We start from the raw sequence: 16,930 nt of genomic DNA on the forward strand, positions 1-16,930 counted from the left end.
GGGATGCAACTCAGCACTCGAGTATTCTCGGGGCTAGGTGGATTGGTCCCTCCCACTCCCCACCCCCTCGTGGTCTGCAGCCCAACCTCGCGTCCCGCTCCTCCCGGCGAAGAGCTCTACCACTCACCCGGTCCTTGGATGGATATTGAAGCCACCGGCCGCGTCCTTCCCCAGAAGCCACGCTGGGGGCTCTGTACGGGCTCCCCCGGCGGGTCTCTTCTTGTCTAACCGGGAGCGGTCCTCCGGAGCCCTCCATCCCATCACACAGAAGCCCGCTTCCCGGGCCCCTCCAATGAGTCGTAAAGTGCAGTAAAGGCGCCGACGTTTTGCGGCACCGTATGTGAAGCTGGCGGCGTGGACCCTGGCTCGGCGCGAATCCGTCTCTTCTTCTGCTGTATCTGCGGAAAGGCGGCATTGAGCGATTTGGGGAGGACAGGGCCCCAGCTCCGATTTTCCCAGCGGCTAACTGTCGGCTCCTAGGTGTGTGTAACAAGAGACAAATCGGGGTAGGGTAACTTAGAAACACTATTCCAGTCCCTGTTTAAGAGACGTAAAGTCAGTTTCTCAAACGTCACTCTTGTGACATCCTGTCCCTTTCTCGTTCTGTTTTTGGTTTTCGCCTTCGTGATCATCACTAGATTTTAAGTGTCGTCGGTGTAGCTGACATTTGTTTTTCTTGTTCACTTCGTCCTGCAGTCTCCCTCCCCCTGGACTTTGAAATGCTTTACCTCATCGGCTTGGGCCTGGGAGATGCCAAGGACATCACAGTCAAGGGCCTGGAAGTTGTAAGACGCTGCAGTCGTGTGTATCTGGAAGCTTATACCTCCGTCCTGACTGTAGGGAAGGAAGTCCTGGTAGGTGGTTAAGGTCCTCCCGCCTCCTGGGAAGAAAACTATGTACAACAGTCGATTTTCATTACACTGAACTGAACAGAATTTTCAGACCTTTAAAACACATCCCCTGTTCATGAAGAATCTGGGTAGTACAAAATTCAAAATCATACACCAACCAAGTGACTTGGAAAATGAAAAAGTGCTTTGTCTTACTTTACAAGTCTAATTTTGTGGCTTTTTCCAATAAATAGGAAAGTTATTTTACACCCCTGGGGTTGGTTATAAAAATTCCTTATTTCATGAGATAGTTAAGAAATCCTTTCTGAGTTGAGTGCTAATGAGGTGCTGACACAGCCTTAATGAGTTTGTTATAATTCAGAAACCAAGCTGAAAGCTTCCTGCTTTGAAGTATTTCCATAGGGAATGGTAATCGTCATTCTGTGTATATCTATCCAGAGAGATCTTATCTTTAAACACACATCTCCAAGTGAGGTTTATAACCATACACTTGTATGCATCCAGTGAGCCTGAACATAGTAACCATAGACTTTTTTAGTATGTCATACATTTAGCTGGCTCTCATTAATGGCTCAGTAAATATTGGAGGAGGGGCTAAGTTCATGTACATTGTCAAACTCCAAGTACAATATAAATTAGGATGAAAAGATTGATGGACAGGTTATAGAAAGATGAAGAGCATTTTATTTATTTATTCATTTTTATTGTGGTAACATTGGTTAACGCAATCCAGTAAGTTTCAGGTGTACAATTTAACAGTAAGGAATGTATATATATATATATGTATGTGTGTATATATATATATATTGCATTGTGTGTTCACCACCCACAGTTAGATTTCTTTCTGTTATCACATTTTAACCCATCTACCTTCCCTTTTACCCTATCTAATTCCCCTTCCCCTCCGCGTCCCCGACCCTCTGGTAACCACTAGTGTATTATCCATGTCCATGAGTCTCTGCTTGTTTGTCCTGTTCGTTTGTTGCTTTTAGGTCTATATCCCACATATAAGTGATATCATGTAGTTTTTCATTTTTTCATTCTGGCTTACTTCGCTTAGCATGATTATCTCAAGGTCCATCCACGTCGCAACTGAGTAATATTCCATTGTATATATGTACCATAGCTTCTTTATTCAGTCGTCTGTTGTAAGACACTTCGGTTGCTTCCATGTCCTGGCCACCGTGAATGATGCTGCTTTGAACATTAGTGTGCATTGGAACATTTCAGATATGAGTTTTCAAGTCTTTGGGGTAAATACCCAGTAGAGGGATTGCTGGATCATATGGTAGATCAATTCTTAGTTTTTTGAGGAAGCGCCATACTGTTTTCCATAGTGGCTATACCAATTTGCAGTCCCACCACCAGTGTATGAGGGTTCCTTTAAGAAGAGCATTCTAGAACTGTCTGGTCTATCAAGTCTTCCAAACGAAAAGACCATGGGAATTTCAGTTCTTCTGCCCTCTCAGAGTCACAGCCAAACAGGTAGTATTATTTATAAGTTCTCTATTATTCAGAAAGTAATTAGAGACAGAGAATCCAGGAAAGAGTTTTAATTTTGGTATATGTAACTTGAATTTCTCTAGGCAACTTCTGTGGATAAATTATGATCTTATATGCCCTTGGTGCAATGCACCTGTGTGCATTGTACCAAAGGATGTAAGATGATCTTGATTCTCAAATGGTTCATGATTCATCTGTGTTATACCCAGGAAAACAAATAATGGAAGATTTAAGTAATAATTCATGATGGCAGTGGAAGTGGGAAACTATAAAATTATATTGCTAGAAAGACCTTAGATGGTCTTAAGTCGACATTCTTGCTTCACCAACTAAATAGTAGACGCTATCTCATGTTAAGTAATTACTAGTTATTAATTACAATTGGAATAGATGTGAGAGAGATCACTTCAGGCTATGAGCTATGTTTTAAAATAGTGCATCCTAGTCTTTTCGTTTTGTTCTTTTGTTTTCATTTATGTCATGGTCCAAATAGAAAATGATAATATTTGTACAGCTTTGCAGGGTAAATGAAGGAAACTGCTCAAGGCCCAAGGGAACTAACTTTGGGGCCCCAGCTACCCGGAGAAAGCAAAGATCACTAAACTGTCTGTCTTTGCCCTGTTGGTAGTACATGTGAAGTCCTGCAATCAGTCAATGTTCTGTGACTTTGGGCAGTCATGGAATTTTTCTATGCTCTTATCTGTAAAAGGGGTAAAAATAGTGTCTATCTCGTGCGGTAAGGTAAAGATTAAATGAACTCCTATACCACATAAGTTCTTAGAACAATGCCTAACCGCAGTCAGCTCAATGTAAGTGTATTATCACAAATATTATTACAGATAAGATTTGATAATGGGAAGAAAAAGAGCATTCCTTGCTGAAGAAAAAATAATTATGAGCAAAAGCATGGAGGAGAAAAGCACAGTATTTGCTATGCTTGTTCTTGGGCGTCACTGAAATAACTTCCATTTTCTCCCATTTCCTGCTCTTTTCTTCCTAACCTTGTTACTCTTTCCTTGTCCTGTCAAACTGCTGCGGATTGATATAGGAGGCACAGAGAAGGACAGTAAAGGACTTTGCATTGAACGAAATGAGGCCATCGGCTATGGCCTTTATTAGCTTCCTATTTGTCTGTTCTCTAAATCCCTGTTTCAGGGAATCTGTCTTCCCTCCAGCCTTAGAAAATGACTTGTAAGATGAGGTTCTCTTCCTGTTCAAGATTAATTCCAACTAGATGTGTGTTTTGCAAACCTTTTTTTCCTCCCCCTCCTCTGGAACCTTACTCCCATCAATTTATTCTTCTTTATGTTTAATCTATATTAACATTCTTCCCCCCTTGGCCTGAAACCATATTCAAATATTGTCCATTCTGAAAACTCTCCTCTTTTAAGCCCCCCTGTTCCTATAATGATTATTGTTTCTCTGTCTTCTTGGAAAAGCAGCTCACTCATGTCTCAGACTCCTGCAAGCTGACTCCCATTCCTCTGAAGTATTTCTGTTTATTGAACAATTATTTAGTAGCTGAGAACTCCAGAGGATGGTCCTGGATTCTTAAGTTTCACATCTTTTGACATAGGTGGCTACTCCTTTAACCAGTTTTCAAGACATAACTTTCTCTTGATTTTATTTCTACTTTTCCTATTTTCTCAATTCTGTGTGTAAGCTTAAGAAATGTTAGAAGTTCAGAAAAAAACATTTTCTTCATTTTTCCATAATCGTGTTCTTTTACATATGTGAATATGAATGTTCTGCAACTATTAAGTTCTTGGTTTATAAAATTAAGGTATATAAAAATTAATGATTAAGAAAAAATATATGGTAAAAGTGAAAATAGAACATTTTCATCTATAAAAACATTGTCATTGAGAACTTCTGGAGCAATTATCTCTAAAATTTGCAGAGGAAAGGAAGAGATCTTTTTTCACATTTGAAGAGCAGATTCTAGTTAAGTATTAGGACATAATTATCACAGGTGGAACAATAGCCTTTATCTTCAAATGCTTAATCATTTGTTCATTTAGTCATTTGCATGACAATTATCGAGTATCAGTAATCGGTAATCCTTATAATGTTCGGCTTAAGATATAATCCTTATAACATAATCTTTATGACTCCAACAAACTCGGCTGAGTGTAAGAAATAGTATTATTTATCTGTGCATCCACTTTTACTCGATTTGAATTACATACTCCACGGAAAGTCAGTTATAAGATTCATGATCTTGCATAATGGCTTGTAACCACTACCACATGACCACTAGCACCCCAGCTCCCTCTCCTTACTTACACGCTGTCACTTCAGTTAAGGTCAGCTCCTGGGTTTAGTTAACAAAGCAGTTCATATGGAGGCTTCTTATATATTTAGAATTCTTTTTTTTCTCCTTGCAACTCTGCCCTTTTTTTTTCTTTTTTCTTTTTTTTTTTTAGCAGGAACTAGGAAATACAGTTTTAAATTAGTCTTTCCTGCAATTATATAAAACTGTTTGCTGGTTATGTAAACAGCTAAATCTTAATTTTCTCTTATTTCTCCTTGAAGTTACTTTTCATTTTAGCCAGGGTCCCATAGATTTCCCCATGGAAAATTGGATAAAATTCAAACTACAGTGTATATTTATAATTACTGTTTAATTTATATATTCTGTATTGCTATGTTTCTAAAGTAAGGTTCATGCATACATATTCTCTGTTCATCCTACAATGTTCTCCCTGGTCTATTAGAACCAAATTTAGAGGTAAATTAAAAATGCAAAAAGCCTCAGATGTTAGGTCTACCTCCTCTTGGGATATTAAGATAAGCCCCAAAGACAGAGTTTAATTGCAGCATGATATAGAGTGCTAGCTCATTGATGTATTCAGTGATCTGTGTTTGGATGGTTGCCAAGATTTGCACCAGCTCCAGACAAAGGTTGTTTTGTGTGTGCACATGTGTATGTGTGTTGAAATGGTCACCTGCTGTCTCATTTTGATATTGGATTTAAATCTATAGGAAGAATTTTATGGAAGAAAATTGATTCTTGCTGATAGAGAAGAGGTGGAACAAGAAGCAGATAATATTTTAAAGGATGCTGATATCAGCGATGTTGCATTCCTTGTAGTTGGTGATCCATTTGGGTAAGTCAAAGCAGATATTTTGAGTTTTAGTTGTATTTACTTACTTTTTTTAAACCAATAAGAATTATTGTTATATTTAAAATCTTTTATCTTCCAGATCTTGTTGAAGGACTCTGTTTACCAAAGCTCTGTCTAAAATTTCCAAAAGCTTAAACTTTTAAATGTCTAAAAGTTTAAACTTTCATTATCTGTGATATTAATGAAGAAAATCTTCTTGGCCCGAATGTGATCATATGTATCATGTTATCAAGTTATCAACTCTAAAGTTTGTGTCATTGCTTCTGCTGTTCTTTTAAAAGGTCATTTAGGACATCAAAGGACATAACTAGTTTATCATTAGATAAGTATATTACATTTTTTTTAAGAGTCATACCTGCCACATGTTTTGCAAGTAAATTATAAGCATCTTCTGCTTTTTTAATCATCCAATATTTAGCAATATTGCTGTTAATTTACTTGCCTTGAATTTATCATCTATCAGGCCTTAGATTTCAATTTCTTACATGCATTAGGAGTTCTGTTCTTCCCCATTACTAAAAAGATGGGCTTCTACTTGTCTGGTCAAGCATCATCAATCTCTAATGTCAAGCCAAACAGAAGAGTTCTTTGTTTCCAGCTGGTGACCCAAGATTTATGTCACAAATTTAGGGAACATAAGGATAATCGAATCACTATAAGCCTACCACCAAAGATGTTTTTCAAAAGATTGGAGTTACATGTGCATTTGTCTGTCAAAAAGAAAGTAATTTATATCAATACGATGTGCCAGGGATTGTGTATTATTATTATACTTGGATGCAAATGACATTGGATAATCATACATCTTAAAATATTTAAATAGTTTGTTTTAGCCTCTGACTTTTTTTTTTTGGTAAAAGTAAGGCTTTCTTTAAAGGAAGTACGTGTGCGTGCATGCATGCGTTGTGTGTGTGTGCGTGTATTTTTTTAGCCACAAAATAGTAAAATAAGGGTACTGAAAAATCCTATATACAAAATGTCTTGGAACTCTTATAGTATTTTTTTATTATCACACTGTCTTCTGCCAAAATCCCATGTTTCCTGTAGTAACACCTGAACTCGCCAAACTTCCCAACTTGATGGTACCGCCATTCTTACAGTCACTTAAACCAGTACTCTCAGAGTCACTTTTTACTTTCATGGCATCTGGTCACTGACAAAGTCCAATAAACCAGGCTACCCAAAGTGAGGTTTGCAGGCTGGTGCCAGCCAACAAACTTACTAGTCTATGATGAGATAACAGAAATTGAGAGTAAGCATTTAGAAACTTTTATAGTAATTTAAAAAACTAATTTATCTCTGGTGGATCTAATAATAAAAAGTTAGAACTTGTGTTTTGTATTATTTTAATTTATATTTGATTTTTAGAGTTAATTTGTATTGCATTTTATAAAACTATTGTTCATAATAATATAGAACTTAAGAAAATATTGGCCCTTTCTTTTGGCTGGAATTGCCATCTTACAGTAAATTCACCAAAATGACCGACACAAGGGAAAGGAGGAGAGGCACCCACTACATGTTCTCTAGGGCTTTTAGAAAACATTGAGCTGTTCCTTTGACCGCATACATGCAAATCTACAAGAAAGGTGATTCTGTAGACATCAAGGGAATGGGCACTGTTCAGACGAATCCTCACCAGCATTACCATGGCAGATCTAGAAGAGTCTTCAGTGTTACCCAGCATGCTCTTGGCATCGTTGTAAACAAACAAGTTAAGCGCAAGATTCTTGCCAAGAGAATTGATGTGTATGTTGAGCACATTAAGCACTCTGAGCCGAGACAGCTTCCCAAAACATGTGAAGGAAAACAATCAAGAAAAGAAGGAAGCCGAAGAGAAAGGTACCTGGATTCCACAGAAGCACCAGCCTGCTCTACCCAGAAAGGCACAATGTGTGAGAACCAATGGGAAGGAGCTCACACCACTGGAACCTGTTCCCTATGAATTCATGGCATGATGAGTGTAAAGAAATAAAAGACTTCTGAGTAGAAGTGTGGTGTCCCCTCCCCCAAAGAAATAGTTAAAGAACACTTTTTTTTTTTAAAGTGAGGCAACCCTTGGTTGACCTCACAGATTACAAGGACCTTGTCAGCTTATAATCCCTTATTTTTTAATTTTTTTTTTTTTTATGCCTACCTGGTCGTCTTAGGTGGTCTCCCATCCAAGTACTAATCAGGCCCGACCCTGTTTAGCTTCCAAGATCAGACAGGATAGGGCTTGTTCAGGGTAGCATGACCATAGACAAGAAAACTTTTAAAAAAAGAAAATATTGGCCTGTCACCAGTTAGTTTGAGAAGCACTGCTATTGAAACTTTTTAAACAATTTTTTCATATTCTTTCATTCCATTCTGGCTGCCACTCTTCTACCTAGCTGAAGCTTTTATTATCATATACCCCAGTTTAATATAGGAACCTTTCGCCTGGTCCAGACTCTTCATTCATTACTAATGCTATGGTTAAATCCATATTTGTAAAACCACAATTGGAAGGGCTCAAAATGAGAACATTATTAGCTCTGTCATTGGCCAGACATGGAAAATACTGTCCAACCTGCCCTTCTGCCTATGTGGCTTTTCTACTGAAGCCCATAATAGAAGGATGAATTCTATGTAAATAAAAAAATCGAGGCCCAGAGAAAGTGCCTTGATGCCTTTACTACCCTGCTCAAAATCCTTCAGTGACTTTTCATGGCCTTAAATCTTTTAACAGTCTTATCTACTTTTTCCTTTGGCTACTTCTTTTTTTGACTGTGTCAGAGCCAAATTGTACAATTTCATCATCTCATAAGTATTTAGCAATATTTGTCCTTCATGTCTTTCTTCATGGATTTTTCTTAAAACAGACTCTTCTTCCCAGTCTTTCCTTCCTTTTATTTATTCCATTTTATTAAGATATAATCAATGCAAAAACACTGCATAAGTTTAAGGTGTACAGCATAATGACTTTTATATATTGTGAAATGATCACCACAATGAGCTATCTTCCATCATCTTATACAGATACAAAAGAAAAGAAAAAAATTTTTTTTTTCCTTGCGTGAGAACTCTTAGGATCTATGCTCAACAGTTTTCAAGTATACTACACACTAGTGTTAGCTATTGTCGTCCCCAATTTCTATTTGGTAAAATAGATTCTTAAAAACCCAGCTCAGATGCCACCTCTTCCATGAATCTTACTTTATTTAGGAGCAAGTACCCGCCCCCTTTGTTACTCCTAGGCAGTTCATTTATCCTGTTAGTGACTAATTATGTATAATCTTGTATTTAGAAATATATAATAATTACTATACTAAAGTTAATTTTCATTTACCCACTGGATTACTATTGGGATATAACAGTCAGAGATGTAATGATTGGAGACAGGATGGTAGGGAATGTGTAAATTTTAATTGGGCTTGGACGAATAAGAATATGAGCGAATTAAATGGATAAATCAGGAAGGGAATACAGAATTCAACAAGGCACTGAAATTCTTATATACAACAACAAAAGAATGTTCTTTGTTTAATTTTAAGCCCCTTTCTATTTATTTGAATAAAAAATTTAAAAAGGGAAAACTGTTTATTCAATCTTAAATTCTTTTTTCTAACTTCTTAAAATAGTAAATTATATATAACATAATATTCACTATTTTAACCATTTTTAAATGTACAGTTCAGTGGCATTAAGTACATTCATGTTGTTGGGCAGCCCTCACCACCATCCATCTCCAGCAATCTTAAATTCTCGAAAAAGGTTGAAAGTCAGTTGATGTAGTTTTCATCTTGGGCCTTTTATTCCTGGTTATTGAAAGAAATGTGGAAGTTAATCACATAAAGACTATAAATGACTCTTTAAAAAAATCCTACATCAATAGATCTGACTCAGTCATGTGAGAGATGACTGTCTTAAGCTTTCTGTCCACATAAAGGTCATCCTTCAACAAATTCTAATAACGATTCCATCACGTTATTCTTTATTTTAATACACTCTATAACTATATTTTTTAATAAGTTAACATAATTTTTTATACTTATATGTGTGCCTTTTCTTTCATGGCGTACAAAAATACACCTTTATTCTCTTGTTTCCTACACGCTCTAATGTAAGTCATTTGATTGTTTCCGTTCCATGTAATGCATTTGAATAGCGCTTAGTGCCTAGTAACTACCCAATAAACATCAGCATTATTATCAGTAGTCCATTTATTTCTTCAATATAAGTAAATCTGCCACGTACGGACTAATGTATATTTCATCTGCTCCCACTTTCCCATCCTCACATTTTGTATTTTTTTTTTATGATAGATTCTCCCAAATAGGTTTATAATACCAAAAAATCAAAAGTTTTGAGCATGGGCATTTTCAAGTATATGTTGTCAAATTAGTTTTCCAAAGGATTGTGCTAATAGTGTTTCCAATAGTTCATAAGAACATCAGTTTCACTGTATCTTTGCAAATATTAACGAATTTTCAGATCATCAGCCAAATACAGTGGAATAATACCCATGAACTAATGTTATTATAAAACAAAATTTATAATATACTGAGTCTTATACATTCAACTTGGTCACCTTTATGTTCTTTATTATATTGATTCCATTGATCAAAACATTCCTCACTCTCTTTAAATTGCCTTCAGAATTATTCCAAGTAACAAGTATATTATTAGGACAAACTTATTACTATTTCTGGGTATATGTCCACAATCAGAGTGTGTGTGTATGTGTCTATATGATGGTGGATAGAGCCATATGCCCAGAAATAGTAATAAGTTTGTTTTTATACACACACACACTTTTCCAGTCACCATAAATGAAGTATTTTCATGAGCCCTGGACTGGAAAGAGTGATCATTATAATGGTTTAAGCCTGTGTTTCAAACCAGTTTTTCTTTTTCCTGAAGCAATATAATCTAGGTAATGGTGATGATAAAATACCAATTTTATCACAAATTTTTATAGTGGAAATCTGAGGGGCTTCTATAATCACATGTCAGTTTCACAAAAAATCAAATCACTTTGTCAGGTCATTAAATCTTCATAGTACACCATCCACATCTGGTCATTTTAAATGAACTTGTGATTAAGAGAGAGATAATTTTAAACCAGTTTTCTTTCTGTTAATCTGTTTAACTCACCAAGTAACTGTCCTTAATCCGTGTAAAGTAGACAATTCTGTTGAAGGTGATGTTAAAAACATTTTTTTACAACTGGCATATTATTTTCTTTTAAAAAGCTAACTCCAAATTATTGGTTGTTTTTCATACTAGTATTTATGTTATAAGTGTGATCAAAAACAAGCTTCCCTGCTGGGCATTTGTTAATCTGTTTCTGACTGCCTCATGGGGTGAAAGCCCTTGATCTTCCTACTTGGTATGCACTGACCAGTTCAGGTTTTGCTTGTTTGTACGGAGTTTTTCAAACATGCTAATGTTGCTTTCCCCAGCAGGGCTTGGAGTTTTCATCAAGAGGGGAAAAGGCCTCTTTAATAATGCAGCTCTAAATTGATGTGTTATATTTCATAGTATCTGTATTTATATTTACATATATTCTCTCTCCACTACAGTCTATCTAATTATAATAATTAGGTTTAGCTCAGAAAAGGAAAGGCAACAAGCGAAGTATGCACACACATATACCCAGGAAAACAGTTATAAATGAAATGACTGCTGCTAGACAGATGGAAAATCCAACTAAGATTATGTCAGAAAGAACGCTCATGTATAAAGACAAAGATTAACAGGCTATGAAAATGTTCTGTATGTTCTACCATGTTGTATTTCAAAATACAAAAATAAACACTTTAAAACAGAGCAGAAATTAAGAAGTAGGTCTAGTTGTGCTGTAATTTAGAACTCTAGAGCAGTCATTTAAGGAGTTTAAAGGGGCCCTAAGACCAAAAAGTTTGAGAATTGCTGCTCCAGAGTTCAGATGTCTTTCCAAATATTAACCAGACAAAAGAGCAAGTGAAACTTCCCTTTTTCTGTAGCTGCCAAGGTCACTTTAAGAGTGTTGCAGCTGCACTTCAACATTGTGAAGAGCATGTATAGACTCGCTTTTCTTGCCAAAAAGCTCAGAAATTGAGGAAAAGCAGTGTCCTCAACACTTTGACTCGAACTCATGAAATATTATAACTTTACTGTCTTAAAAAGTCAGTGTTGGTAACTTCAATCCAATCTGATATTTTCTCACTACAGGGCTACAACCCACAGCGATCTGATTCTGAGAGCAACAAAGCTGGGAATCTCTTACCGAGTTATTCACAATGCTTCCATAATGAATGCTGTAGGCTGCTGTGGTTTACAGGTAATGCTACGAAGAGTGATTTTTAAATGGTATTTAGCAAAAATGTTTTATTTTTCTACATATTGCAAGTAGATTTTATTATATTTCATGAATTACAAGATTATTCTACATTTGTGTATACTTAATTTTTTAATATTAATTTTTTATACTAAGTTTTTCTATAACTTAGATTTCTTTCATCTCACATTGGAATAGACCATTGAAATTTAGCTATAAAGATTTTAATGTTATATTGAATAGGGTCATACATAAAAAGGAAATATAGTTTAATCAAATTGGTTAAGTATTCCTAAAACCTTTTTATAGTCTTCCAAATAACTTAACTCTGCATTGCTGAGGCCATGATTTTCCATACAGTATTATTTTCCATGCCATCAGGAGCATCTCTTAAAAAATATTTTAAAGAGTCAGAAGCCAATGATTCTAGGCTTTTAATCCACCTTTATAGTTATTAATGTGTAAAATTAGTTATTTTTAACCCAACAATCTTGGTTCTGAAGGGTTAAAGGGCATTCTATTAACTGTTTCCAAGATTTTTTCCCAAGCTGTTGACATTCATTTTCCAGGTTTAATATTGTGTTCTAGTGGTCACACAAATGTGATCCATGACAACCATGACTGCTAATGGCCAACAGTGCTTTTAAGGCTTCATTGATTGTTAAGACACATTTTTATATCAGATACAATAATAGAAAAAAAGTATACATCTTAGAATCTATGACATAAGGTTTTCCTGATATGTCTCCTGGAATAACGTATCGACAACAGAAGATACATTAGCATTGGATATCAATGCTATATCTGTAGCTTTAAAGAGTCTATATTTTCTGTATTACCTAGAAGAAGTAGCCCAATTTAATTGACTAGTCCTGACCAGTCATCTTAGCAGTATTGCTTTCGGTTATGAAGAACCAGAGAAAATATATAAATGATTCGCCTTTCAGAATTTACCACTTACTTTTAATGATTACATTTAAGTTGGCAAAGAGTTTTGCTCTCTCGTCTTCTAATAAAATGCATACTTACAAACAAACAAACAAAACTTGCCAGTTCAAGTCTTTTGTATATTTTCAATGTCTTCTGAACATTTTTGTGTTGGAGTAAGTTGAATGGAGTAAGTCTCCTCTAGTCATTTTTAACCCTATTGATGCTCTATTTAAGAATTTATTTGGAAAAAAGATTTGGCACTAAAAGGTATAAAGAATTCTGAACTAGATAAGCTCTATTATCGTGCAGATTTGGGACCTAAAACACTGGCCTGTTTTCCAACTCTAGACATAGGTTATCTTAACCAAGTACATCAGATAGTCAAATTTTCATTGAGTAAATTTTAGTATTTTTCTCACAATTAAAATATGAGTTATAAACATGTACACTTTAAAATGTTATCAAAATTCCTAAGTAACAGATATTTCTAACACTGTATTATTTGTATTTTGAGGCTTTTTCTAATCAGAAAAATCTATTTGTCTGGAGCCAGTAAAGTTGGTTGTTTTTAGACATAACTGCTAATGAAAAATCAAGAACATTTCTTAATACACAAAAGACAAATGGAACAAAGTCCTTCTTTTCCTGAACTCTTCAAGTTAAGCATTTAGCAGCCAAATTGTGCAGAATTAAAATTACCACCTTCATTTACCATTTTCTCTGTTTTAGAGGAGCTATTGTAAAAAATAATTTTTCCTTGATAATAAATGACATATATACTTCAAGAAAATTAAGAAAATACAATAAGTATGAAGAAGGAAATAAAAGCATCCATAGGCCCGCCACCCAGAGGTAATCATAAGTTACCAGTTTGGTGTATTTTCTTTTAGTCTTTTTTATTCAACACTTTGTGTACATTCACCTGAATCTGACAAACTAAGTAAAAGAATAAACTATAGATTTTTAAATACTTCCTTCGTATAGTATTTATCATTTATTGTTAATTAACAACTTTTTTTTCATAAAATAACACCCAATATGGTAATTGACATTGTTCACCTTAGAGTAGTTCTTACTGTTGTTTTTCAAAAGCATTAAATTGGTTTTATTGTTGTACAGAGACTAATGTAGAAATGATAAAGCCTAACCTAGTACAAAGAACACAATCCTAGGTATGAGGATGTCAGAGCTCTACATGGCTGTGTAACCTTAGGATGACTCAATAAACTCTCTAATTCTTTCAGTCACTTCAGAATTATTTTTGACTACCTGCTAAATAATGGTAATATTTAAAAATTTATGTGGATTTGCTCATTTATGTGAGAATATAAATCTTGTAATCTGCTGTCTACAAAGTCAAGGGTCCCCAAGCCCTGAGCCACAGACCAGTACTGGTCCCCCAGTGCTAGCATCACCGCCTAAGCTCCACCTCATATCTTCAGGCATTAGATTTGCATAAGGGGCACCTGTCGCTGGTGCCAAAAAGGTTGGGGAACACTGTACATGGTCACTCAGCTTTATGTACCTCGTGTGTGGCCACGATCGTAATCTTAGTGTCAGCAAAAATTGGTGTTAAATCAGCGTTGAGCAAATGCATATGAGGATTAAAAAACAACTCAAAGACAATAATTTTTTATAGAAAACTAGTAACTCTTGATTATATGGCTTTATAATGTGTTTTTTGACAACTCTCTTGGCTCAACTTTCTTTTTACCTCACAGATTTAACTGATCTGATTTAGGATAATCATATATAAAATATATGTGTGGCTTAATAGAGTTCTTAATTTACTAATTTTTCCATATACAGAGAAAATATTTTCTAACTTAAAAATCACAAATTATTTTTATTTGAATATAAAATAACAAAAGCCTTAAAGCCTATTACAGAATGGAGTTTGCAAAACATCTATGCTACCGAAAAGAAGGAACTATTGGTGTCGATGAAATGAGGTAGAACACTATTAACACCATTCAGGCAAGTTATATTGCGCCCTCAAACTAAGATAGTGGGGAAAGAAATGAATAGTCAATTTCTAGGTAAATTATAGAGCTGGAATTGACAGCAATTGGCATCTGGGAAGATGTCAGGAATTAGAGATACTTGTTAGAGGCAAGTCAGGCAGTAGCTATTTCTAGATAACTGCTTAATGCCATTCTAAATGTTGCCCACGATTTCCAACCTTGGTTCACACCATTTCATTCTTTCCCCATGTGCAGCTTCCCAAATTTAAATCTTATCCATCCTTTAAGGTCTCTGTTATATCCTATCTCTTCAGAAGTTGCCTTCACATACTCTATTACTGGGGGAAATGCCGAACTCGTGATACATACAGCCTGTATCTCATTTTTGATAATTATTCACTACCTAATATTTTTCTTGTGCATCTTAACTAGATAGTGCCTTATATGTAATCAAATGGATTATTTTGAGTTGAGTTTTTGTCTTCAATAGATAAAAACATGATCTAATATCAAGTTAAATAAACTGCTTTCTCTATAATTTACTCTAGTTAAGACCAAAAAAAAAAAAAAAAGTATATTGACCAGTTTTTAGAAAACAGTTCTGTTTGTAGTCATAAATTTCGATGTGCATCAGTAATTTTGGGAGGATGGTGATAATCACAGCACAAAGGATTACTTACATGACGGTCAGTGTGCTCAGGCTTTTGCAACCTCAGTTCTTGTCACTGTTATGATTTTGCTCCAGTTTCTTCTTATCGTTTACTGGTAAGTCCTTAGATTGTCAGACACAAAGGACTGGTCCTGTTCTTTGAGGTACTGACATCTAAATGGTGAAACTATTTGCATAATGTTCCGGAAATCATTGAAGAAGTTTGCACCACAGCCATGGGAATGGTTACAGTCTATAAATCAGGGTCCTAGAAAGCGGTGCTTTTGCAACGTTTTCTTTAATCCCCCAAATTAGGCGATGCAGAGACGCTTTTGGCCGGAGTGGTTCAGCTAGTGTTTATATGTGACTAGCATTCTAATTCTTTTTTAAATGATCTTTCCCTTTTCTTTTTGAATGAAGAATGTATCTCATCACTGTATTTCCCTGACTGTTAAAGTATCAAAGACCCATTTAAAGTATTTATATGCGGCTGCATATATAGTTTTAAATCATGATTTTCCCTTAAAGTTTTTTTCTTATAAAGTAATACTTCTGTTTCAAAATTTGATCAGAGATGCCAAAATACTTTTTAGAATATAAACAGTTGAACTTGTCAGAATTAAATCATAAGCATAGTTTCAAATATTTGGTAATGTTTTTGAGCGCACTCCAATAAAGAAAGCAGTTGGATTATAGCAGGACACAGAATTTTAGAACATCTCTATCTTATCATTATAAACATCATTGTTATTATATCATCAGATCTCTAACGTTTATTGAGTATTTACTGTGTGCAAGGCACAATGCAGTACAGGCTTTGCCATTTAATCCTTAAACATTATTAAGCTTATAGTTGTTTTACCCACTTTGTAGTGGAGCACCTCCTGAAAGTCGAGAAGGTTATTTGACTTGTGTGTGATGTCCCAATTAGTAAGAACCAGGGCCGTAACCCAGAGCTTCCCTGAGTGGGAAGAATAAGCAGGACTGCACACTCCACGAAGGCCCGGGCTCTGTTTTGCTTCTCACTTCGTTAACTGTGCACAGCATTATGCTTGGCACGTTGTGGATGACCTATAATAAATACTCATTAGATAAATGGGCCTCAGCAGGACTAGGCCCATTCCTTGTAGCTTGGGCGAATATATTCCAGGAATTCCACATTGTAATGCTAAATGCATTTTTTTTTCATAGAGAAACCTTGTTGCATGTAGGAGGAAGATTTATAACTCTGAATTCTTAGAGTTACAAGGTTTTTCTACACTGATCTCTGAATTCGACTGCCACTAGATAGAATAACTTCTATAGGGAAATACCTTTTTAGATAGTTTTCAAATGGACTTTGGGAATAAAGCCCATTGGTAGGTAAGTTGGAGGTGTGGCCATATGAGGAACATGAATCTCACCTTGGAAGCTCACAGTCACTGTTATGTTGGTTTAGTTTTTAAGACCTCAATATATAAAACTTGAGAAAAGTTGAATTTATCTAGAGATATAGGGATAGAAGACCCCGAAGCCCTCGCTTCTGTTTCTTTCCTGCCTGCCTCCCCCTTACCTCTTACAGCAGCTTTTGAAAACAGTGAGAAGCCTAGGATGACAAGCCCTTCTCCAGTCCAGCTTCTTCA

General features: G+C 35.6%; 1 protein-coding gene across 2 annotated transcripts in view; it reads left to right on the forward strand.

The window, feature by feature from the left end:
- Positions 1-360: 360 nt before the first annotated feature.
- The window catches only part of DPH5 (diphthamide biosynthesis 5), a 29,067-nt gene continuing 12,497 nt past the window's right edge, over positions 361-16,930 (forward strand). The window contains exons 1-4 of one of the 2 annotated variants that reach the window (XM_016133544.2): positions 361-480; positions 697-854; positions 5,340-5,464; positions 11,660-11,768. In XM_016133544.2, coding sequence (XP_015989030.1) covers positions 720-854; positions 5,340-5,464; positions 11,660-11,768 — 369 coding nt within the window. In that variant the 5' untranslated portion in view covers positions 361-480; positions 697-719. Of the gene's footprint in view, positions 507-696; positions 855-5,339; positions 5,465-11,659; positions 11,769-16,930 lie in introns of both variants that reach the window. The other variant, XM_016133545.2, reaches the window with a different exon arrangement.

This window comes from Rousettus aegyptiacus, unplaced genomic scaffold, assembly GCF_014176215.1.
Source record: "Rousettus aegyptiacus isolate mRouAeg1 unplaced genomic scaffold, mRouAeg1.p scaffold_m13_p_17, whole genome shotgun sequence".
NCBI lineage: Eukaryota > Metazoa > Chordata > Mammalia > Chiroptera > Pteropodidae > Rousettus > Rousettus aegyptiacus.